Genomic DNA, 26,185 nt, shown 5'->3' on the forward strand with positions numbered 1-26,185 from the left:
AAAAGTTTCAAAATGTTTTAAAGGTAAAAATGCCTTGTAACAAATATCGGCTGTTGTATGTTAATTTTATTTATGCTATTTTATAATGCCAGGCTGTTAAACAAATGCTTTTATATTTACTTCATTGCATTGATATGTTTAAAACATTTATCTGTCGGAGAATTAATTTACTATTATTGTATATGTACGTCGCCTGAAAAGATTTTCTTTAAAGATTTACTGGTTATTGTGATGAATAATACCATACACCTCGGTAGTCGAATTAGCTAGGATATTCTCACGGAATGATAGGAGATCCAGATTCAAGCCCTAGCTAAGGTTATTTTTTGCAATAAATTTATTTATAGTTTTTTGGGTAAGGGGGAATTTTAAGATGCTTTTGAATATCGGTATTTAGCTTATAGTAATTGTGTTTCGAGACTGATGAAATTGTCGGCGCGCAGTTCATATTAAGCTAAGAATATTAAATTAATAGAAAAATTATATCCACCAAGATCACCAAGATCTGATGCAGACCGTAAGAGTTTCTATAAGTACACTAAATAATTCTATAATCACTAGAAATCACAAGAATGGTGATATTATGAGTGTCATAATACATACAAGGGATATAATATTATCTTCCATTCCATTAATGCAAACAGTTTTAATTTGAATTTTTTAAACATGTTTTAAACATATTTTGAACATATTTTTAAAATAATAAAATGATGATCATATGTAACTCATGTTAAAAAAATTTTTTTTAATATTAGGACAGTAATATTATTAAGTAATATTTTAAAAATATTTCTCAAACGTTATATCATAACATTTAATAATATTTAAAATATTGTTAAATGTGTTTAAAATATTTTAATAATATTAAGACAGCGCTATTATTAAGTAAAATTTATGAAATATTAATTGTACGGTGTAACGTTTAATAACATTTAAAAAACATTTGATAAATGTTTTTAAAATATTTTAATAATATTAGGACAACAATATTATTAAGTAATATTTTTAAAATATTTATGAAACATTAAATTACAATTGTTATGAGTGACACACTCATAACGATAAGAAAGGTGTCAGTAGCACGATGACGTAAGTTGGTCAGCTGCAGCAGTCAGCATCGAGCGCATTGCGCGAGATTCCGCGCAATCCGTTCGACGATTAGCGCAATGCTTCTTAGACAGCACTTGCTGTCTAAGCAAGAATTTGGACCGATTGGACAGATACTGACCGATTTACGCCCTCACGTAATCTTCCCCTTCTTTCGATCCAACTACGAATTATCGGATATATAAACCGTCAAAAGAAAGTGAGGGACGGGTCAATTCGAAGTAGACAAACCAAGATAACACATGACATTCTGTTTTGCGGGGTCGTGTAACGCCGACATAAAACATTGTAATATACACAACCACGACACTCTGCTTTGCGAGGTCGTGGACAGCGGACTCATAGACGCGACACTCTGCCTTGCGGGGTCGCAATCTATTATTCGCACACTGTAAACGAATAATATAATAAAGTATTCAAGACGAATAACGGTGTGAGTGACCAAATACTCTCGCGAGATCTCTGACAGCGATCCCAAACGTACTCCCAACGAGGGGTACAACACAATGTTTAGAAAATTTACTTAAAATTAACATTTTAAAACGTTGATCAATATTTCTTGCTTACTGGGTGTATTCTATGTTGCATTTGAAAGTAATAATACATTTTTTTATCTATATAACAAATGTTAAGAGGAGAATACCCTGGGGCAAGAGGGACTTGGTTTGATAGAGAAAATATAGGATTATAGCGAAGTAATAAGATTTGATATGTTAATGATATAAATAAAGCTATGCGATGTATTGGTTAGGATAGATGGATAGTTAAACGGATGGATGGAGGTACGTGTGTGATAGAAAATTTGTAAGGTAGGAATGGATGCTCGGATAAGTCCTCGATTGTAAACCAAGTCCGTTCTTGGCATTATATATGCTTGAAGTAAATAAATTCTAAAATTCTAATTCACTGGGGCAAGAGATTGGTTAATATGCGATAAAAAAGAGCACTTTATTAATAGCACATTGTTACAAAGGCGGATGCACGAATACGGGGGATGGTAATGGTCCGAACGACACAGACATAAAATAATTGGAAGTGACTCTAGGAGAAAGACGATAGTGCTACCCAGCAGTGTGGCAGTGTTGATTACCGTCCGTATTATACCGATTGGGACATAGTTCCAACAAAAAATGATTTCAATAAGATATAGAAAGGACCCCGCACAGAACATATGGAAAATGGGTCTCGGTGAATTTGGCTGAAACTTTGTAGATTTGTAGTTTATGTGATCCTGATGAAAAGTTCTCATGGTCCCAACTCGATCAATAGAGCCGTTTAAGCTTCGGAGAACGTTAAAGGTGTAAAATAGGTGATTGCCGCCGCCACTGTGTAGGCAACCATATGTGAATTAGTCCTTTCCTTATATCTTCTGTACTCTTTTTTACTTTCTATCCTCTCTCGCTTCTCTCTCTCCCCTTCCTTCTTCTTTCCCCCTGTTCCTTTACCCCTTATTTTTTCTTTTCTTATTAGTTTTTTGTTATTTTACATTTTGCTTAATTTAGGTAACGCTAATGCCGACGGTAAAAGTGACATATTCCGATTCTTGTAATTCGGAAGAATTGGCTTTGACATAACAGTGAATTTTCGTTTGTTGCTCGTAGAAAAAGATGCAAATCACGTAAAATAAAGCAAAATATAAAATAAAGGAAACTAATAAGAAAAGAGAAAATAAGGGTAAAGGGGCAGGGGGAAAGAAGAGGGAAGGGGAGAGAGAGAAGCGAGAGAGAATAAAAAGTAAAAAAAGAGTACAGAAGATATAAGGGAAGGAATAATTCACATATGGTTCCCTACACAATGGCGGCGGCAATCACTTATTTTACATCTTTGAGAATCTCCGAAGCTTAGACGGCTCTATTAATCGAGTTGGGGCCATGAGAACTTTTCATCAGAATCACATAAACTACAAATCTACGAAGTTTCAGCCAAATTTATCGAGACCCATTTTTCATATGTTCTGTGCGGGTCCTTTGCTGTAATAAAAATGTAATTGAGAAATAATGACAAAAATTTAAATTTTTAATACAAGTATTTTAAGTATTCAAGTGTAGCATTTAGTATAATAATTTTAAGTATTTAAATAATTTATGTAAAGTTTTATTGGAATACTGAAAATGTTATGTAAATAAACAAAGTGGCCCGATAAGAAGTACCGATTTTTATCCATCAATCACCAGCGCTTAAAATTCATATAGATTATCGTTGCTAGTGCCTTACAGAATGCAAAAATATTTTTTTGAAGCCTAAAAAACCGATGGGAATTTGGTGAAATTTAAAAATAAAATACGATGTTACGCTGTAAACTTTTGAATATCTTATCGATATCCTCAAAATAGATAATTTAATTGTTTTTACAGAGTAATTACTTGATCAATTATTCCAAACGTGATATAAAATCCACGACTGTCATTTAAAATAGCTGATCTAATATGGCGGTGTTATGTTTATAAAAGTCAGTCACATGTAAACTGCTGCTAGTAGAGTTAGTGAGTTTATGCTTTTTCCTGATAGCTTTGCGTAGGCCCAGGAAGCAATACTTTAATGATCAAAAAAATCTTGTGCATTTGAGCATTAAAGAGTTAATACAACAGATCAAAGTTTGATCTGTTATATTAACTCTTTAATGCTCAAATGCACAAGATTTTTTTGTAAACTTTGACGGCATAGACTCTGTATAAAACGGACAAACTTTTTATCCAATGGATCTTTTTTGGGGGGTTTCAAGTGTAGTCTTTCAAATACCGCCGAGGAAAATTGAAAAATAAGTTAAAAACATCGAATTTTTTACGTTTCTTTAAGGTCAATTTCTTTGCAAAATTTTTTTTAATTGTATTTTCTTTATTGTAACGGGTTTGGATTAAGATCGGAACTACATAAAGCGTGCACTTTTTAGTTGTACTTGAAGAATATGCAGCGCAAAATTTTTTCTTAACATGACGGATCTAGAATTGCTATCAGAAAGGGCATAGCGGAATAAGCAGGTGAAATCTGCCCCCGCACTAATCGAGCTCAAATTGATATCATTAGTTGGCACCCTTGAGATGTAAAACTTTTCCAAATATTAGCTACAAAATTGCATTTTTGGGGGGAGTTATGGAGGGGGAAAGAAAAATAGAAAAAGTGATTTTTTTCGAAAATGGTTGGATCGATTTTAATAAAAAAAAATATATGTTGTAAACATCGTTTAGACAAGTTTAAGAAAATTTTAAGTAATTTTTGTGGTAAAAAAACCCTATAAAAATTTTTTTTGAATTTTTTATGAATTTTTTGGGGGGTGATAGTTCTGAGATACCACTTTTATATTTTCACAAAAACATCTCTAGATTTTCTTCTTTAACACATATTTTTTTCAAATCAATCGGAGTGGTGGAACATGGTTAAAAATAATAATTCACACCGCGCCGCCGTGCCGCGCCGCGCCGCGCCGGCTGAGCGACCGGGCCGCGGCGCACGGCGATTGTTGTCATGTTGAATTTACATACTAGTTGCAGTGTTGCAATGTTTAGTTGCCAAGAAAAATTATGATATAATAATATAAAATATAATAACACATATAATATTTTCAGGACGTCTGCAATTAGCCTATAAAACTTATCGTTTCGGCAGTTTATCACGAGGAGTTTGCAGTACGTTTTTAAATTCCATATGTTCGGGATGCTTTTTTAATGTGAGTCTCCTTGCCTCTCACATTATTTATCATCGCGGTGCTTTTTTAATGTGAGTTCCCTTGCCTCTCACATTATCTATTATCGGGGTGCTTTTTTAAAGTGAGTCCCCTTGCCTCTTACATTATTTATCATCGGGGTGCTTTTTTAAAGTGAGTCCCCTCGCCTCTCACATTATTTATCATCGGGGTGCTTTTTTAATGTGAGTCCATTCGCCAAAAAGATAATGTGAGACGCGAAGGGACTCACATTAAAAAAGCACACCGATGATAAATAATGTGAGAGGCGAGGGGACTCACATTAAAAAAGCACCCCGAACATATGGAATTTAAAAACGTACTGCAATCTTCTCGTGATAAACTGCCGAAACGATAAGTTTTATAGGCTAATGGCAGACGTCCTGGAAATATTATATGTGTTATCATATTTTATATTATTATATCATAATTTTTCTTGGAAACAAAACATTGCAACACTACAACTAGTATGTAAGTTCAACATGACAACAATCGCCGTGCGCCGCGGCCCGGTCGCCCAGCCGGCGCGGCGCAGCACGGCGGCGCGGTGTGAATTATTATTTTTAACCATGTTCCACCACTCCAATTGATTTGAAAAAAATATGTGTTAAAGAAGAAAATCTAGAGATGTTTTTATAAAAATATAAAAGTGGTATCTTAGAACTATCACCCTCCAAAAAATTCATAAAAAATTCAAAAAATTTTTTATCGGGTTTTTTTTACCACAAAAATTACTTAAAATTTTCTTAAACTTTTCTAAACGATGTTTACGACATATATTTTTTTTATCAAAATCAGTCCAACCATTTTCGAAAAAAATCACTTTCTCTATTTTTCTTTCCCTCTCCATAACTCCCCAAAAAATGCAATTTTGTAGCTAATATTTGGAGAAGTTTTACATCTCAAGAATGCCAACTAATGATATCAATTTGAGCTCGATTAGTGCAGGGGCAGATTTCACCCGCTATGCCCTTTAGGAAATCCTCATTTTTTACAATTCTTTCTATTCAAATAATCGTAATTCGATTTGCTAATGCTCATTAATTACTTAGAAATGTTTGACCATATTAATTTGTACCTTAAAAAGTGAAATCCAATATGACGCTTCCAACATGGCAGCAAAGATTGGCGGAAACACCGAAAAAAACTAATATAATTTGTAGTTTTTTCTATATTTTCTTGTATTAATGTGTTTGGGGACTGCAAAAGCACACAAACAAACTATGTACCATCGACAATGCGAATTGAAAGTGAGTCCAACTGTGGAAGAAGAACAGCACGAATTGTTGATTAATTCTGTCGTTTTCTAATCAGGAAAAAAACGAAGACAGAGCTAATTGGCGGCCATTGCTCTCGCTCTTTTTTTCTGAACCTAGTTTCGCATATGAATAATATAAGGATGCGCAGTCCACGCTCTAAGTTGATGTACACTGTGTGTGTGTGTGTGTGTGTGTGTGTGCGTGCGTGCGTGTGTGTGTGTGTACGTACATCCAATTCAGGAAATAATTGTAAGTAAAAACTGATGACATTACCGACTTCTAAATTGTCCTTTGTCAATAACTTCATGTCAGTGTTACCGCTTTTTTCTGCGTGGAGGTAGACGATTATTGAGAATCTTTATTTGTTTTGTTTTTTATTTTTTGTTTTTTATATTTTATTTGTTTTTTATTTCTTCATGATTTTATTTTTTTACATTAAAACAATTTTTTCTTTGTGATTGAATTTAATGAATATTTTGAAAACATGTCTTACAAAAATATGAATTGCAATGTTTAGATAATTTCATTGTTCTCATTTTATTTTAAGAATATGAAAGGACACGAAACCGAGTCAATTAGCTTACAGAAATATTGTTCAACAAAAACATGTAAAGTGAGAACAGAAGGATTCTGCAAACATTGCACATTTTTGTAAGAAATGTTTTGGAAATAATCATTAGATTCAACTACAAAAAAATAGCCAAAAATCTAAAAAATTATTTAAAAATAAAGTTTGAAAAAATAAAAAACAAAACATAAAAGAAGATTCTCAATAATCATCCACTTTTACATGGTGAGAATCTTCAAGTATAACTAAAAAATGCACGTTTTATGTTCCGATCCTAATGCAAACCCGTTACGAAAAAAAATCCACGTAAAAGAAATTTTACACCAAAAAATCGTGACTTTAAAAAAACCCAAAAACTCAATGTTTTTGACTTCTTTTTCAATTTTTCTCGGCGGCATTTGAAAAACACATTTGAAACCTCTTAGGAAAGTACTCTTGCATAAAAAGTTTGTCCGTTTTATACAGAGTCTACGCTGTCAAAGTTTACAAAAAAAATCATGTGCATTTTAGCGTTAAAGGGTTAAGCTTTTCATTTGTTTTTTGCTAGATTTTTTTCTTTAAAACTTCTCATTTTTCTTGAGCATGTTATCGACATTAGTTATATACATTTTGATCATATTTTTTTAGAGGCAAAGGGAACTCACGCTAATAAAGCATCCTGATTCGAGAAAGGCGAAGGACATTCACGCTTGTAAAGCACCCCTATTTGTGGAAGGCGAAAGCATCCGATTCATAAGAGACGACGGTGCTAACGATAAGATAAATTACTCTGAGAGACAGTTGGAACTCATTCTATAAGTCTATATAATATTGATAATTATTTCGACACAATTTTATCGCCATGTCAGTTTCACATTTCAAACTTTGAATTGATGATGCCGAATGTATTATCAGAAATATGAGAATTTTCGAGCAACAGTTTCCACGCGACAGTGATGACTTTTCCAAACATATTGCTATATTTGATCAGCCATTTTGAATGACGGTAGTGGATATTTATACTATGCTTGGAATAATTAATCGAGTAATAACTCCGTAAAGACAATTAAATCACTTACTTTGAGTATACCGCGTAAGATATTCGAAAAATAGCGTAACATCGTACTTGATTTTTGCATCTCACCAAACCATCGGTTTTTAGGCTTTAAAAAAATATTTTTACATTCTGCAAGGCATTAGCAACAATAATCTATATGAATTTTAAGCGCGGGTTGATGGGTCAAAACCGGCACTTTTTATCAGGCCTCTTTTATTAACTTTTAGAGGACCAGCCTTTTTTGGACGACTTTTTTAATTTTAATGCTAGAAAATTTTTATCCTTGTCAGTCAATGGATCTATAAAAAAGATGACATTACTCCAACGCCTAAATTAGGCTTCCGGTAAGGAAAAAATTGAGTGATTATTTTTTGCTATACTTAAATTTTATATTATTGTTTATTGTTAAAATAATTGTTTAACGTCATTTACAATACAAATGTATTGAAAAATATGGGAAAAAATTAATTATGTCACACTTATTGAGGTATGAGGCAGTTAAATGTCATTGTACAAGTAACATCAATTTATTTTGAAATAAATGAACTGTTCACGATTAACTCACGAATAAGTTCGCTGGTTAAATCTACGGATGGAAGCAGAGTGAGAGGACGCCGTGGAACAGGTGGAAATAAATTAATGCAAATAGATATGCGTGGCCTCAGCGTGATGTCCGAGTCATACTATATTTTAACACAGATACTGTTCGATAAAATGCTATACACGCGAGTCTGCAAATGAGTACTGTAATGAGCTTGTGTAAATTAAAATAACGTCTTTAATCACTCACGCGAGTCGAATATATTAATCTTTTACCAATCTGTGATGAGTTACCAGATTTGACAATACGTTCTCTCGTTGATTGAGGATGATTCATTGTGTTGAGTCACACGGAGATGCACTGAATTAACTACAGGAAGATCTCACGAATAATCTGAGCACAACGACTATGCAAACTGTTTCACGAGAACCGTGTACCGAACTGAAGTACCGAACTGTACAAGTACTGAAGTGATGTAGTGCTGCCGCATGCGCTAGCGAGTACGCTGCGTGGCGCTGCGCAATCTCCGATGATAGAGATCGATAGTTGCTGCCATCTGACGCGACGGAACTGATTCGGTTGATATTGATTTTTGAACAATGAACATATTAATGAAAGAAGTAATTTTAGCTAAACGTCTTTAATGATTTTTACTCTGGTGATAAAACGGCAAGCTTGATCACTGGTCTTATGAGAGTAGTAGTAGCGGTCTTCAGCGTCACCACTCTGGCAAATCCATTCTTGAGATTGATTGTTGGCGTTGGAAGTAATGAGATGACCAAAATTGTTGCATTCGTTGTTGAATGAATTCTCATTGTGTGTTGTCTTGAGCGAGCACCTTACTGACCCGTTGATGTTTTTGAGAGCTCTGGACGAACAGCCGTTTGAGGGCTGCATCCGCTCCGATGAAGGTAGTGCCGACATCTAAATGAAGAATGTGGGCAATGCCGCGTCTAGATGAAAATCGTCTATAGGCAGCAATAAATCCTTTTGATGAGTAGTACCGACCGCCTCAAGATGCACAGTGGATGTAGAGAAGCACACAGAGATGCAGATCTAGCTCTTGTGGTTCTTTTCACCTTTTTATTCCAAGTTTGATGATGAGTGACCTGGCATAGTCGACTCCGGTGTGAGTGAATAGGCGTGACGATGTGACCTGTGAGAGTTGACATCAATTGATGAGCACGGATCTCTCTCCGGGCACACGCGACACACCGCAAGATGTAAGATTTTACAGGAGTTCTTCCGCCGAGAATCTAATAGTTCTGTTGGATATGCGCTAGCGTGAGTTGAGTACTTCTATGTAAGGTCCGTTGATGAGAGTGAGCGATGACCAGCGACGTTAGATGGGAATAGCGAGGCAAAATCGCGGGGTGTTTGCTATCAGGTGAGAGAAATGAGTGAGCGAGTCGTCCACCGACTCGGATGATCCCTTGAGCGTCGATATATGCAGTCAAAGGTTGAATGCGTGTCTTCGGTAATGCTGAGTTCGATTGAAGAGCCTTGCGTTTACACGAGACATATGCCGCTTGAGTTGCCTTAATCCAAAGAGTTTTGCTTTCTTTAAAGCCACTGTTGATACTTGTATGATTGGTGTTAAATCATGGGTCTTCTTCAATCGTGAGATAAGTCTGAAATAAAGAGTTGCAATTCTCAATAATTTATTGAGATATGAATACCTTTAAATAATGTCCCAATGATAATCAGGTTTTGGTACAGCTGCAATTAGTGAGACACCTGGGCGAACTTCTGATGCATTTAACTTGTCCGCGAGTGTAGCCATTATTATGATTTGAGTATCCATGGTGATCCCGTCTACCATAGTGAGTGGTTTTGAGCAGTTGTGAGGCCTCGTGATGTGCAATCTGCTAGATTTGATGTCCCAGAGATGTAACTCCAGTGAGCGTTTGGAGTGAGTTCTTGTATTTGAATCACCCTGATCCTGACGAAGTTACGAGAGAGTCCGTCCACAGGTGAGTTGCTGTTACGTCCACTTTCAGAGTGGTTTGGACATTTTATACGAGTTGAGAGAGCAGCAGCGGTTAGCTCGAGTCTTCGAGAGCCGCTTGAGGGGTGCTACCCTTGTCTTAGAGCATCCAAGTGAAATCGTGACATCACTTGAGATGTAAACGGAAAGATATACGACTGCAGTCATTGCCAGTTGAGAAGCATTAGAGAAATCATGAAGTTCTACTATTGAGACGCTCCATGTGTGAAACCACTGAGATTCCAACCGGAATCGTGAATTCTTTGATGACGGGCTGAGAGCTGAGATGACAGTAGATCATCCCATTGGAGCTTGTGTAGCCAAAGCTTCTGCACGAGGGTTTTAGCCTTGATCATTATTGGTGAAACTAAGCCACGTGGATCGAAGCCACTTTAGATAAAACGAGGCGTTTTGTGAGGCTCCCGATGTTGAATAAATTTTTTTCAGAGGATGAGAACACATTTTCGTGAGGGAGCCATTGTAATCTGAGCATCTTGATTGCGCAATCGTCGAATGTGTAATCGGTGAGTCTTGGTCTTGAGTATCGATGATTGCATTGATGACGTCAAGATGAGTTGCGTGCCACTTTTGCAAAGGGGAGGCCGTCCGCCATACAAAGGTCTCTTAATCGACATGTGACTTCTTTTAATGGTTGTACGGTGTTTGCGCTGCCAAAGATGTCATCGGTATATTTGCCGTAGAGAATGGATGGCAGAAAGTGATCTATGCTCTTCGTTTCCTGCCAATTGAAGCAGGGTTTGCATCGCTAAGAACAGCGCTTCCATGGATTATCGTTTTCAGATGATATGGCATTTTATTGAAATGGTCATCAATTCAGAGGATCCGTTTTAGATTTTAGTCATTTTCGTGAATCTTGATCTGCCTGTACGTTTTTGTGATGTCGATGGAAAAGATATACCAATGTTGACGAATTTACAATAAAATATCTGAGATATTTAGATGTAACTTTGCTCTGGTGTCCATGAGATCATTAATGGAGTATTCCGATTGACAGGCTGGAACCATTAAATACGATGCGCCCTTGTTGTTGCGCTATCAGGCTTTAGTACGCCGTGATGTGGCAAATAATAATGTGAGCGATGATGGGCTTATTGACGTTGGTTCGACGATTGCACCGGGTCTTTACTTGGAAGGATGAGACGATGAGCTGGTGCTTGGTTGAGCGGACATTGTTGTTATGTGAGCCTCATGCAGCATGGTGTGATGTCGCTGCGTGTATTTCTTGCAGCCTATTGGATTCTTGCACGAACGGTCGTTGTGATGCCCCAAGCAGTTAAGGCATAGGCACTCATCAAATGCGAGCTTATGCCAGTTTGCTGGTGAGAGGTCTCTAAATCTGGTGTACATGACCACAAAATGCTGGCCCTTGCAACAAACGCACGGATACGTAGTAGATGTCGTGTCTGGCGCTGCTTTCTTTTGAAATACCTGATGAGACGTAACCTTTGGGGATACCATGGATGAGTTGATGTTGTGCGGAGCAGATGATTCGATACTTTTAAAAGCACGCGCATGAGAGGTTAGGAAAGTCTTGGGCTGCTTAAAACGCGGATACTTCCGCCTGGCGCTAAATACGGTCTCCCACTGCCCTTCCGCGTGACCTGGTCGAGCTGTTTAACTGTGTGGTAAACTATGAGAGTCCTACATGTCATTGGATATTTCCAAAAACTGCAATGCCTTGAACAACTTATTTACAATAGTGAGGAGCTTATTGAGAGATGCAGTTTTCCTTTGAATTTGCCTCGAGTTGGTAAAGATTTTCTCTAAATATGAGTGGATGAGCGAGACGTGAATTCTTATATCTGTCCGAGAGCATTTCCCAAGATGAAGCGAACGAGTCGCCGGCCATTGGCAGAGATCAGCTGAGACAGTGCTTTCTCCAGAGACGCACGAAGATAATGAAGTTTCTTTACATTGGTAGCCGCTTATTTTCAATAATTATGCTCCCAAAAAGATCTCTGAAAGCCGGCCGTGATGAGTATTCTCCTGAGAACTTTGGAAGAGTAATAAGCGTCCGATAAGCGTGAGTGGACTCGACTTACTGGATGTCAATGCAGCTTTTTGTTGAATTGTCGTGGTTGATAATGCGTGGCGAAGCCAACCGATGTTACGTCGGGCTGTGAGATAGAGCAGTGCCTCCTTGCCATGAGCATTTTTCGCAAAATAATCACAATTAATTACTGCCGAGGCCCATGATACTTCGAAATATGCATATTGTTTATTAAACGCCTTGTGAGTCTCTTCTAGATGCACTAAGAGTTGATTGAGCTCCTTGAGTGAGGTCTCTTTATATGTCGGGATCGTCTTCACGACTCTTGATAGAAGCAATGCGACTTCATTGCATTTGCACCTTTAAGGTGAGTTCGGTGGAGAACCGAACAGGATATGTGTGAGGATGCCTTCTTCTCTGGAAGCACTTTTAGCTGCGGAGTCACAGGGCGTTTGGCATTGCTTGCCTTTTAAGATTCCGACATGATGAATTCGCCGATGAGTGATCACGTAGCGGCAACGATGAGGTGGCAGCAGATGGTAAACATTAAGTAGTCGAGTGATCTTGAGTCACGAGTGCGATGCGATCACGACAAAGTACACTAAGCCTTGCTGCACGTTTCACGATCCGGTTCGAAGGATCAAGAAATGTTCGTGATTAATTCACGAATGAGTTCGCTGGTTAACCTTACGGATGGAAGCAGGATGAGGAGACAGGTGGCCATAGGACAGGTGGAAATAATTAATGCAAATAGATGTGTCACGTGGACTCAGCGTGATGTCCGAGTCGTACTATATTTTATCACAGATACTGTTCGATAAAACGCTACACACGTGAGTCTGCAAATGAGCACTGTAATGAATTTATGCGAATTAAGATAACGTCTTTGATCACTCGCACGGGTCGGTTGTATTAATCTTTTATTGATCCGTGATAGTAATGTCTATAAGCCATTGGCACGTGGCGCTGGTGATTAAAGAAGGTCCCACGAATAATCTGAGCACAATGGCTATGCAAACTGTGCACGAGAATACCATGTACCGCTGCCACAGAGCACAAGTACAGAGGTGAAGTAGTTCGCCGCATGCGCTAGCGAACACGCTACGTGGCGCTGCGTGATCTTCGATGATAGAGATCGATAGCTGCTGCCATCTGACGCGACGGAACAAAGCTTGTCCAACCGAAATATTGAAATCCTGATATCTCTTTAGGGACAGAAATCCATAGCGAAAAGAAGAAGAAAAAGAAGGGTTGCGACTTTCAACGCGTAGCGAGGTTTACTCACTGTTTTTATTACCTTCTTCAATATTTTAGTTTTTTGGGATAGTTTGAGTAAGCATTAAAATAAAAATTAACTAATAAAACTCGTGTGTTAGATGAGTTATATGAAGTTTTAAACATTTGACATCGTTTTTCTCAAAAACTATTGTTTTTATGGTAAAAATTAATAGGACATAAAATATGTATTTTGATATGATCTATAACTTTTATCTGAAGTATTTTTTGAAATTCCCATTTACTATATGTATATGAAATAAATGGAAAAAATAATGTTTATATTAAAAGTTAAATATTTGAAAACTGGTTGTTTCTTACATTTGCTTACATTTGCTTTTGTGGCATTCGACTACATTTAGTAAATATTACATGTCTATAAAATTTCATCAAAATTGGCGGGGGGTCGGATATGGAAGTCTTACCGTTATATGCGATCAACATAATCTTGGTTCTGCTAATTTTTCTTTTAATGGTAAATTTTATGAGCAAATCTTCAACAGTTTGATAGAGTGTCCTTTATTTTGGATGATATTGTAGATCTCGAAACATAATGTCTAAAAGTTAAATTTTGAAATGATCAACAAACATATAAAAATACGACTTAAAGTATTAAAGAAACGGGAAATTGCAAACATAATAAATAACAATGTTTTGAATAAAAAACTTATTTTGAATAAAAAAGCGGGGTTTTCTTGCCTTATGTTAATTATGTAATTAAAGATATAAGTCGCATGCTGAATAAGTTTGTCGATGTGCGCTACACTATCCCTAAAAAACTAGACAGAATAATAAAAAAGGGAAGAATAAATTAATTAAATCATTCTAGCATGACCGAACTTGTTTATAAAATAAACTGTTGTGATTGTGATTTGGTATAGGACAAAATATAAAAACCTCGTCAACATGTCACTTGATTGTCATTGGTTATCAATTATTTCTTAATCATGAATTTGTCTAGTCAAAACCTAACATATTAAATTAAGGGGGTTGTTCCCTGTAAAAGGCCAGAAAAAATGAAATTTTTAGGAATTTTTTAAAATAAAAATATTACACCAAATGTTTTGAAATTATATAGTATTATTATTCGACATTTATAATGTATAAAAAACATTTTTTGTTCCAAAATAATCTCTCTCTCTCTCTCTCTCTCTCTCTCTCTCTCTCTCTCTCTCTCTCTCTCTCTCTCTCTCTCTCTCTCTCTCTCTCTCACCACACACACGCACGCACGCACGCAAATTATAAAATTCTTTTTTATTGGTTCAAAACGGTGTGCAATTTAGCGTCCCTTAAAGTAGTCTGAAACAAATTTTTTTTCGACATGATCATAGTTTCTAGATAAATCTAAAAAAGTAAATATTAACCCTTCGAGGTTATACTTTTTTTTTCTAACGTCGAGATTACACTTGGTGGTTGCTATCCATCGTCATTTTTAAAGTGCTGTATTTATGAAATTATCAAAGATGTGGTAACAAAAACATTCATGGATAAACTTGAATGTTTGGAAAATGTATTCTGATATTATTTAAGCAAAAATCTAAAAACGTTAGTACCTAAAAAAATTCTTGAATTTTCCAACATTCGAAAAAAAGAGTTTACAAAATAAATCATAATTCTTTTAATTTTTAATATTTTTAGCAAAAAATTTAGACTTTTATTGTTAAAGTCTTGTACTTCAAGGAAAAAGATATGTTTTTGACCATTTTTTCAAAAAGAGTATTTATTTTGCATACTAAACATAGAGTATTTTAATATACTGAAAAACAGGTATTTTCATAGAAGAATCATGTAAGAATAGTATTTACTTGAACTTCGGTTTTTTTGTATGCTACGCAAAACCATTTTTTCCTCGCAAAATAGATTGCGGTCTACTGCGTGCACGTGATGTTAGAATGCGTTGATGTAACGTTACATTTTTAAGATCACTGGCCATCTTGTCCACAGATTATTCTAAATTGGTTCAATATGATTCTTTGGACACATAATTTTCCTCGACATCCGAATTAACATCGTCGAAATCATTAGTTCCATCATTTTGTAAAATATCTTGCATCGGTCGCTGCCGTAAATTATAGGTCATTATGTTGCATATTTTCGAAGAATAAATTAACAAAGATCTTTAAAAAATTCTAGGCATAAGAATCTGTATTATATCATACTTTTACACTTTTTAGAGCACAAAAAACACAAAAATTCGAACTATTAAAAAACATAAAAAACTTACACGGAGGTCACACATGGGGTGGCTACCACCGTACCTTGTCTTCGGACGACTGCCAAAAACAAACCAACGCGACTTTCAGTTACCGAATCAACACAAGAGCATAGATGAAACCTTGAATTACCATTAAATGGCGTTACTAGTATCATTTTTTCTTAAATCGGAAATATATAATGTGTTGAATTTAAGCAATGGGTGATAACCCAGTGTGACCTCGAAGGGTTAACAAAATGGCGGCACTATAAATTTTTTTTTTCAATTTTTAGTAAAAATTTTTGCCTTATTTGCTTAAAAGATAAAGTTAATTTTTTTGTAAAATTTTACGTTTATTTAGAAGAGAATATTATAAAGGGTGTTTACGATAATGGCTATCCGAGTAATTTTCTTTAGGACCGAAATATATAAGCAGAGCCATCTACTACCATCATAATTCGTGACAACTCAATGCTGTCTGGTATAGCCAAATCAACATCACGAGCAAGTTGCGAGTTCCGTGAGTTTGTAGCAAGTAACCTAAAAAGTATGATATAAATATTATAAATAATTTGATTGATTATTACAATTAAAAATACTCTGTTTTTAATGTATGGTAAGATTATTAACTTCATTAAAATAGTAATTATGTAACACAATCATGTATTTTTTAAGTATTGTCTAAAGTAATATTAAAGAGATTATTTTATTTACAAATATTTTATTTATTTATTTGTCTATCAAGTTTCTATTATAACGATATTATTTCAAAACCTAATATAAAATTTTAATTAGACATTGATTTTTAATTAATAAATGTTATTAATGTTATAAATGTTATTTTATTTAAACGTATTTATAAACATGTGTTTATAAATACAGTATATCTTAATTTACTATGCATTTGCAATACAAATTAAAAAAATTTATTGTAAACATTATTATTAGTCTCACATTAGTAAAATATTTATGCATAATATTTATACATAAAGATATATGATTTTTTTAAATAAAATAATGATAACACCATGCAACTTATCATTAACGTACAGTTGTTACAAGAAAGAAAAATATTTATACTTAAATTTTTATTTTACTTGTAATCTAAAAAATATTATTAATAATGATTTATTTAGTAATTTTACATCATTTATCTCATTTGTTTCAAAGTGTTAATACCATCTGTTTAATAAAAGATGACTCTTCTAATATATATGTTAGTTATTAATAATAAATAATAACATTTATTGAGAATCAATGTTTAATTAAAATATTATATTAGGTTTTGAAATAATACCGTTATGATAGAAACTTGATAGACAGAAAAAATATTTGTAAATAAAATAATCTCTTTAATATTACTTTAGACAATACTTTAAAAATACATGATTGTGTTACATATAATTACTATTTTAATAAAGTTAATAATCTTATACATTAAAAACAGTATTTTTAATTGTAATAATCAATCAAATTATTTATAATATTTATATCGTACTTTTTAGATTACCTGCTACAAACTCACGGAACTCGCAACTCGCAACTTGCTCGTGATGTTGATTTGGCTATACCAGACAGCATTGAGTTGTCACGAATCATGATGGTAGTAGATGGCTGTGCTTATCATATATTTCGGTCCTAGAGAAAATTACTCGGATAGCCATTATCGTAAACACCCAAAGTAAATTTATGCAAAAGATTAGACTAATTGATCAATTAATTTTTGGGCAATCCTGCATACCAGTTATACTGTTTTGAGAAATACGCATTTAAAATTAAAAGTAATAGAAAATTATAAAAAGTTTTTTTTACTTACCGTTGATAAAAGCTAATCTGTTATTTCAGTGCTATATAACAAGCCTTCTGCTTCTTCATAGCACTCGTTTTGCTGTATTTGCATCAATTACAGGAAACGATCCCTTAAGAAAAACACAAATAAAAGAGAGATCGCTGAAATGTTTTTTATAAAAGAAATCGAACAATAACATTAATGTACAAAAAAAAAACAGATAATCTTAATACAATATATGATAGAATAATAAGAATTGCTTAGTTGCTTCTGATAAAATACTTTAACTGCCCACATAGCACGGAATATTCCAGCAATATCGCAGAAAAATTGCAATATGTCAACAATATTACATATTGCAGTAAAATATTACAGAAATATTATTGACATATTACAGGTTTATAAATAACATGAAAATATTAGGTTATATTGTAACGATATTACATTTTAAGTAGCAATACGTTAAAATTGATATCACGCATATTAAATTAAGTGAGGGTTTATAATAAGTGTTAGTATGCTTAAGCCGTAAGAAATTAATAAATCGCAAACAAAAATGACAAAAATAATTGATTATGATTGATTATGTTGTATTCCTAGTCTCGGGATACAGTGCGGGACCGCTGCCGATGACTCCTCGGGATCAGGTTTCCAAGAGATAACGCCGAGAGTTAATAACAAGAGATATATATTTGTTCTTCCTGTACAGTTTTCGTTAGCGAACCCGAATGATGTGTTACTACGTCTAGTTTGTAGTTTCGACGAGCGACATATACTCGTCACTATTATTATTGATTATGAGCCCACTCGTTCTCTTTCCGCGGTCTTTATATACTCAGCCTTTCGGCTTGTTACCAAGGGATGTCACTCGCGGTCACGGGCCTTTGGCCCGTGCACTAGCTTAGCCAGCAATTGCTAGCTAGACGCATTCCACCGGAAATTAGGAGATTTCGGGTGGCAAAATGAGTAACCGGATATGTAGCTCGGTGTGATGTCCGGTGTGAAGGCCGGTGCGATGCCCGGTAGCAAGGCCGGACGGTGTCGTCGCGCGAGGTGTCACTCGACACCCTTCTCGTTATTACAAGTAAAGTTTGTGTGAGTGTTGCGCACTCACAACAATTAATTTCTTACGGTTTAGTTTAAAGCTTACTCTAGCTATTTTTAAACTCAACCTAATGTTAAAATGTTATTAATCAGTACGTTTACACGTTATATTATAAATTAACTATAAATACAAAATTAAACATAGTTTGGAAATGTGACTTCAGAAGCGAAAAAATTACACTGTAAATTTATCCATGCTATTTTTAAATAAAAGATATCTGGATGAAAAAACAGTTTAATAGTTTCAACACTTGTAAAATACTGTAAAAACTAAATTTTTTCTTGACAATTAACGAATTAATAGTTGTAAACGAATATGACTAGATTCTAATACTATACTATAATATTCATTTTTTTGCTGTTTATTTACTCAATGAAACAGTTATCAAAATATTTTATAAATGTGTTAAAACTATCTAGTAAAAATATTTTTTATCTAGATGTTTTTATTTGAAAATGGTGTTTTTAGTGTAAATTTCTCGTCTTTGAGGTCTTTTTTTTATATAAATGTCGAATGAGTATCCAGAACACTAAAGTCCGTATTCTGAACTCACATTTATCTCTAAATGTACGTTTAAATGTGCCAATCAGTTAATAAGATGTCATCTTACATTAGGCTGATTTAAAAGTACATTTAGCAATAAATGTGAGCTCAGAATACGGACCTAAATTTCGCAATATTACAAAAATACTACGTAAATATTACAGTAATACATTCGTGATATATCACCATTATATTACTGTGATCCATTTCGGCGGACATTTTAATATTGTAGTAATATTTCTGTAATATTTCTGTAATATTTATACTATATTTCACTGTAATATTGTAATGGGAGAACAATATTTCTGTGATATTACCGTAATATTCCGTGCTATGTGGGATGTATCTAGTATGTTTTTGAACTTGACTTTTATATAATTTCTCGATCTATCTGTTTCTACTGAGTTCTTATGGAGTGTTATGGAGTGCAGAAGTGCTTCCTAACACGGATTTCCAAGCCATACTTGTGTTTTATATTTTACTGTGGCTAATCATTTAATGTTATTAAATTAGTACGTATGCATAATATTATTCTTATCAAGCAACTGTATTGTTCTAAGGTATATGAATTATTATTGTTACTTATCTTTTGTGACTTTCTAGATACACTTTACAAAGACCAGAAAGTGTCTGGCCGAAACATTGTTATTTTAATTTTTAATAATAAAATCTGTTAGGTTGATCATTACTTAAGAAATTGTAGTTATAGCTTTTTTATATTTTTAATAGCAAATTTCTCAAAACTATAACTGATGGAAAGTAAGAATATATTCAGAAATTTAGAATCCGAAGTCAATTTACAATCCAATTTAGAAACTAAATTCGTATATAATGTTTAAAAAAGTATAGGAAATGACTAATCTCGTTGTATATATAATGTTTCAAGAAGTTTACTTTTATTAAACTATGCAATCAATATTTAAAAAAATTTTGTATATAATATTTAATTATGTTTATTTATATAATGCAATCACCTAGTAAATAATTTATCGTTAAATTGTCGTCAAATTGGTAACAAAGTAGCTTAGAACCAAATATTATAGCATTTGTGTCCGCGATCAGCTTATGTTTTACTGGCAAAGTTTGCATAACTTGATAGCAAATTGTCGTCAAAAAACAAGCAGATCTGTGCAATTTAATTGACATATAATTGCTCTTTAATAGCAATTTGAAATCAATCAAACTGAGTGATGCAGACCTCACTCGCTTTTTAATGACAATTTGGCAACCATTTGCTAGCCAAGTTTGTAAAACACATTTTATTATACTTTTGTTGACAATTTGTCAACATTTTATGTAACAAAAATTGTGTCTAATTACGTGTCATTTTGTTTATAAACTTTCTGGCAAGCATTTGAATATTTGCTTTGGCAAGTTTGGCTATCTGGGTGATTTATGAATATAAATATTTTTCTCGAAGGTCGCATCACACGAGTGTGGGTGAGAAGCATGTTCTTAATCTCGGAGACGATAAGTCATCAAGAAAAATTATTTTCTATAATCCCCTCCCAAGACAAAGGACAAAAGTACAAACTTTAATTGTATCGACGCCGTTCATCAGAGTTACTGATCGAAGAGGACAGGCTATCAAGTGTCAAGTGTCTCCCATTTGGATTGGTCCAGCCGCATTATCTACGGCTAGATATGAGTTATCATTTTTAGTCACTGTTTCAGGATTTGGTATTACTACATACATAGTTCACGCGCTACATCAAGCGTCTACAAAGTAAGCACAATAATTATGTAGAAAAAAGTAATGTTAAAATACTATATTTTGAGTACTATTTCTAGTTTCGATTAAGAAATGTGTCTACTATTGTATGTGGACAGTAGACGCTATTGCTTTCATGTTTTGAGTTTTTTTTTTATCAACATACACTTAAAAATCTGGATTGCTACATTTTCTCATATTTAGCTCACAAGGGACCATCTTACATTGCCCAGGCTGAAATAAAAAACTACTGTTACCAATAGATTATGCGTCAAAACGATATTGTGTACAATATTAATTCTTACTGTGCACTAGGATCCGAGTAATCAAATTCCATAAAAGCTATAATTGTTATTTTCAAGTTATATAACTCGAAAAGTACTTAAGTAAGAAACACTGATAATTATTTAGATTAAGGGGCACCGCGCCGATGACCTTGACTTTGATATATGTTGTCAAGGACATGACCCTGAGTAACTTTTTCTTATAATATATTAATTGGCGGTCATTGTTTGTTAAAAAGTTATTAACAAAAGTAGTTTAAAAATATTTATATAGAATAGAACACACACACAAACACACACACACACACACACACACACACACACAGGGGGGAGGGTGCAAAAAGAAACGCGTGGGCGGGGGAGGGGCTCCGCCCTCCTCCCTGCATCCCCTTTCCATAATTTTTCCTAACTCTAACCCACTAATTTTACGTCGCTATTTGGTGCGAAAATATTGGAATCGAACAGCGTGGAAAGTCGAAAACTGTACTGTACAAGCGTAGACGTCATTAATTTTACGAAAATAATTTCATGAATACGATACATGATATCAGTGCTTTACGTAAAGTAAACGACGTCCATGCTTGTACAGTACCACATGGGTTTGCGCTGTTCGTTTCCAATGTTTTCGCATTAACCAAATAGCGACGTAAAATTGGTGGGTTAGAGTTAGGAAAAATCACGGGGAAGGGGTGCAGGGAGAGGGGCTCTGCTCCTCCCCCGCCCACGCGTTCCTGTTTGCATCTCCCCGTATGTGTGTGCATGTGTGCGTGCGTGCGTGCGTGCGTGCGTGCAATGTGCACAATCCGACCGGCATCTTCCAAGTGGTGCACATTGGATAACGCTAATGCCGGCGGTAAGCGTCATTTAAAAAGAAATGTAAGGTTGACTTTCTAACTTGGTCAAAAGGGTATAGAAAAATTGTTGAAAAAACATTTTAAGCAATTTCAACAATTTCAAGAATGATAAACACGTGGAATACAAATGTTTTATTTTATGAACGTTAGTGTTTATTACTGAGGAGTAATCGTACTATAAAACTTTGCTTTAGGGATGTAATTGGATCTTTCTTCACAACAGTACCTTGAATAAACGTAAAATAAACGTTAAATGAAAACCGTAAAATATGCGATTTTTTACGTAATCGTTGAACGCGATTTGTTGTTAGAAAAAGTAAGTCTGTGAAGAAATTGATAACAGCATTAAAAAGTGCAAACTTTCAGCTTTCCAACGCTTTTTTGCTGAGCGCTGTACGTTGATTTGTTCACGATTAACAAGCGATGAAAGTCAAAATGACCTTTTTTTTTTAATCTCAATAACTCGGTAAAAAAATCGTACAGCAATGAACAACCACTCAAAAAGGGAAAAGATCCTGCTCTAAGATGCAAGTAACAAAAATGCTCTATGATTTTTTTTACGCGAAATGCAGCGCAGCAAATTCGCATTAAAAATTTTCATTTTCATCATTGTTTCATCATTGGACTACGTTGGTGAAAAAAAACTAAAATTGCTAAAAAAGCGTTTGAAAAAAGAAGTTTCAAACTTTAAAACATTTTTTGGATTTTGTTTCTACGATGATTTTTTGCTGAGTTGCAGCAGTTTGAAAATAGCCTAAATTTTCGGTATACAAAAACTGTTCCCTATTTTTTTTTAGTAGTATATAACTCCTTGATATTGCATGCTTTGTAATTTCCAGAGCTTCTTTTCCTATATTACTTTTGTCAATTTTAGTTTGTAATTTGTCAATTTTTTGTGCTATAAAATATATACAATTTATATAATGTAAATACAAAATTCATATAAAATAATATTTATACAACACGCATTCTTGTGTAATTGTGTTATACACAGTTTCAATCTAGCCATATGCGAGGTGGTATAGTACTTGCCTCTGCGACATATATCATTGTATGCAAATTATTATTACGTTTTTGGTAGAATTTATTTCCTCTAGAGCTTCTTTTCTTACATTACTTTTGCCAACTTGTGTTTTTAATTTGCCAATTTTTTGTGGCTATAAAATATACAATTTATATAATATAAATACAAAGTTCAAGTAAAATAATATTTATGCAACATATTCTTTTGTAATTATGGTATTAATAGTTTTTTTCTTAAGACCCGCATAGAAATGAAACCTCCAATAGACATCCATTAGACGTCTGCCATGGAAGTTTGAACTTCCAGTGGACGTCCATTAAATGTCCAACATAGAGACATTAGAAATCCACAGTTCCGCATTGCGTACGTCTATTAGACCTCCATTAGACGTCGTCAAAGAGGTCTATTAGACGTTGTGTAGATTACACAGCAACACAAAAAAAAAGTGGTTGGTCCGGCGGACTAGACTAGTCAACCCTTATGTATTTCGATCCGCTGAATCCGAATCCAAGGTCAAAATTGCAAAGTTAGCTCGCATTTTCTAACCTCAAAAAAAATTTTTTTTTAAATGTTGGTCCGGCGAACCAGAGTAGTCAATCTTTATGTATTTTGACCCGTTGAATCCGAATCCAAGATCAGAATTTCCGAATTGGCTCATTTTTTCCTAACCTAAAAAAAAAAAATTTTTTTTATGTTAGTCCGGCGGACCAGAATAGTCTATTTTTATGTATTTTGACCCGCTGAATCCAAATTTAAGGTCAGAATTGCTCAATTGGCCGGACCAAGATTAAAAAAAAAAATTTTTTTGTAGATTAGGAAGAAATGAGCCAATGCAGCAATTCTGACATTGAATTTGGATTCAGCGGGTCAAAATATATAAAGATAGACTATTCTGGTCCGCCGGACCAACATTAAAAAAAAAATTTTTTTTTAGGTTAGGAAAAAATGAGCCAATTCGGAAATTCTGATCTTGGATTCGGATTCAGCGGGTCAAAATACATAAGAATAGACTACTCTGGTTCGCCGGACCAACATTTAAAAAAAAATTTTTTTTGAGATTAGAAAATGCGAGCTAACTTTGCAATTTTGATCTTGAATTCGGATTCAGCGGGTCGAAATACATAAGGATTGACTAGTCTAGTCCGCCGGACCAACCACTTTTTTTTGTGTGCCTGTGTTATTAATAGGGGCTTCACGAAACCTCGGTGGATGACTGGCGGATGTTTTGTGGATCATTAGTAGAGGCTTCATGGAGCCTCGATAGATGATTGACGAAATAAAAATTTAAAATAAAAATTTCATTTTTTTAAGGGTGTATCGAACATACAATCTTAGACAAAAGTGCATGAAATTTGAAATACTTCTACGCCTAACGCATAGTAAATTTAGATGTAAGAAACTTGAACGATAGTTGGAGTTTTATTTTTACTCTTATAAAGGTATTTTTCACGTATTTACGATTTTTTTCACTTATGAATTTAAACTTTTGACAGTTAAAATGCACAATTATCTCAAGTTATATTTTATTTCTTTAAAACGGTGTAGTGAAGACAATTGAAACTTGAGATATTTTTATTTATTCATATACTAGATAACTAGATGTACAAAAAAATTCAAAACACGTACTATTTCTTCTATATTTTTTTAGCTGTTCATCCGTCAAGATCGTCTTTTTCCAAGATAGAAAAGGATACCATGTAAAATCAATGAAAATTAAAATAGTTATAACTCAGCAACCGTTTATTGCAGTGCTCGGAATTAGTTGCACATTTCGCCTCGATTCCTGAGGCACCGCCTGCTATGCCCCTACTACCGCTGTAGGCTCGATTAAAAAATTCTCTTGCGCTGTGAATAATTTTTTTATTTTTACAGACAATTAAAGTTATTAATAATATTTTTTCTCCTGGGTGATGTGGAAAGCTATTGACAAAATTGCAATTATTACATTGTGTTATATTATGCTCATTATATGTATATACAAATATGTTTATAAACGTAAAAATAATATTAATAACTTTAATTGTCTGTAAAAATAAAAAAATTATTCACAGGGCAAGAAAATTTTTTAATCACGCGAATGGACCAGGCATATCTATCGTAGAACGCTCCTGAGACACAAGGCCACACGCGCGTTCGGCGGCTCGGCCGTCGAGTCTACAGCGGTAGTGGGGGCATAGCACACGGTGCCTCAGGAATCGAGGCGAAATGTGCAACTAATTCCGAGCACTGGTTTATTGGATGCGTTTTCAATTTTTTGCAGTATATTAGGGAAACTAAGAGAACAATTTCACAAATTTTTAGTAACTTTGTATCATTTTGAACTTCAGTCCGATACATCCTTAAAATTATTTTTATCAACAGTACATACTAAATTTAGGACAAATTTTTATTAATTAATTAAATTTAAATTATATTATTTTATTTTATTCTTACTTGCCGCTGGTGAGTTTTGAACCCGGGACCTTACGATTACGAACCTTGTACTCTATCTGCTACGCCAATTTGACTCACCGATATGAGTACTTGTTATTGTCTACATATACCTATATGTTATAAACTGACGCAATTATATTATTTTTTATAAAAGCAATTAAATTTTGCAAAACATTAGAAATAAATAGCATTAATTTATTTACTTATTAATTTTATTGTTAAATTTATCTTTTTTCATAACCTTAATAATTTGATAGAAATTGCGATCTATTTAACATTAATACTTTGAAGTGTTCAAATGGTTAATTAGATGGTTAACTATATAGATCATATATTCTAAGAAAAATTGAATAGTACATTTATTATCCTGTTTTTGTTCAGTACATGATGAATTTAGATTTTGTGCATTTTTTTGTGTGCAGTAATTGTAGACAAACCGTTATTTTTGAAAACATTATGAAAACATTATCTTTATGATAATTTTTTTAAATATCAAATAGATCTCTCATTCAGAATGTTATAGTGTTGTCTGATTTCTGAGTCAACTACGACGCGCATGGACGGCTCAAAAATCGGACAGCATTGTGATATCTTTTATGAGACATTAAGCTGATATCATTTAGCTGATGTCATAAGGAACATTTTCAAGAAACTTAAATGAAACTCTTCAATAAGATATCTCAAAGGACCTCTCTTAGTAGACATCTCTGATAAATGTTACCACCATTTTGACATCGTTTCCAAGATACCTAAATGTTTTCTTAAAAAAGTTGTCTTAAAGTTTT

General features: G+C 34.1%; 1 protein-coding gene across 5 annotated transcripts in view; it reads left to right on the forward strand.

Moving 5' to 3' along the window:
- Positions 1-26,185, forward strand: part of LOC105836778 (alpha-mannosidase 2) — a 129,113-nt gene that overhangs the window by 42,154 nt on the left and 60,774 nt on the right. For all 5 annotated transcript variants that reach the window (XM_036293554.1, XM_012681054.3, XM_036293546.1 and 2 more), the window contains one exon: positions 20,515-20,820. In XM_036293554.1, the coding sequence (XP_036149447.1) occupies positions 20,515-20,820 (306 nt within the window). The remainder of the gene's footprint in view (positions 1-20,514; positions 20,821-26,185) is intronic.

The sequence above is a fragment of the Monomorium pharaonis genome, chromosome 1 (genome assembly GCF_013373865.1).
Source record: "Monomorium pharaonis isolate MP-MQ-018 chromosome 1, ASM1337386v2, whole genome shotgun sequence".
Classification (NCBI taxonomy): domain Eukaryota; kingdom Metazoa; phylum Arthropoda; class Insecta; order Hymenoptera; family Formicidae; genus Monomorium; species Monomorium pharaonis.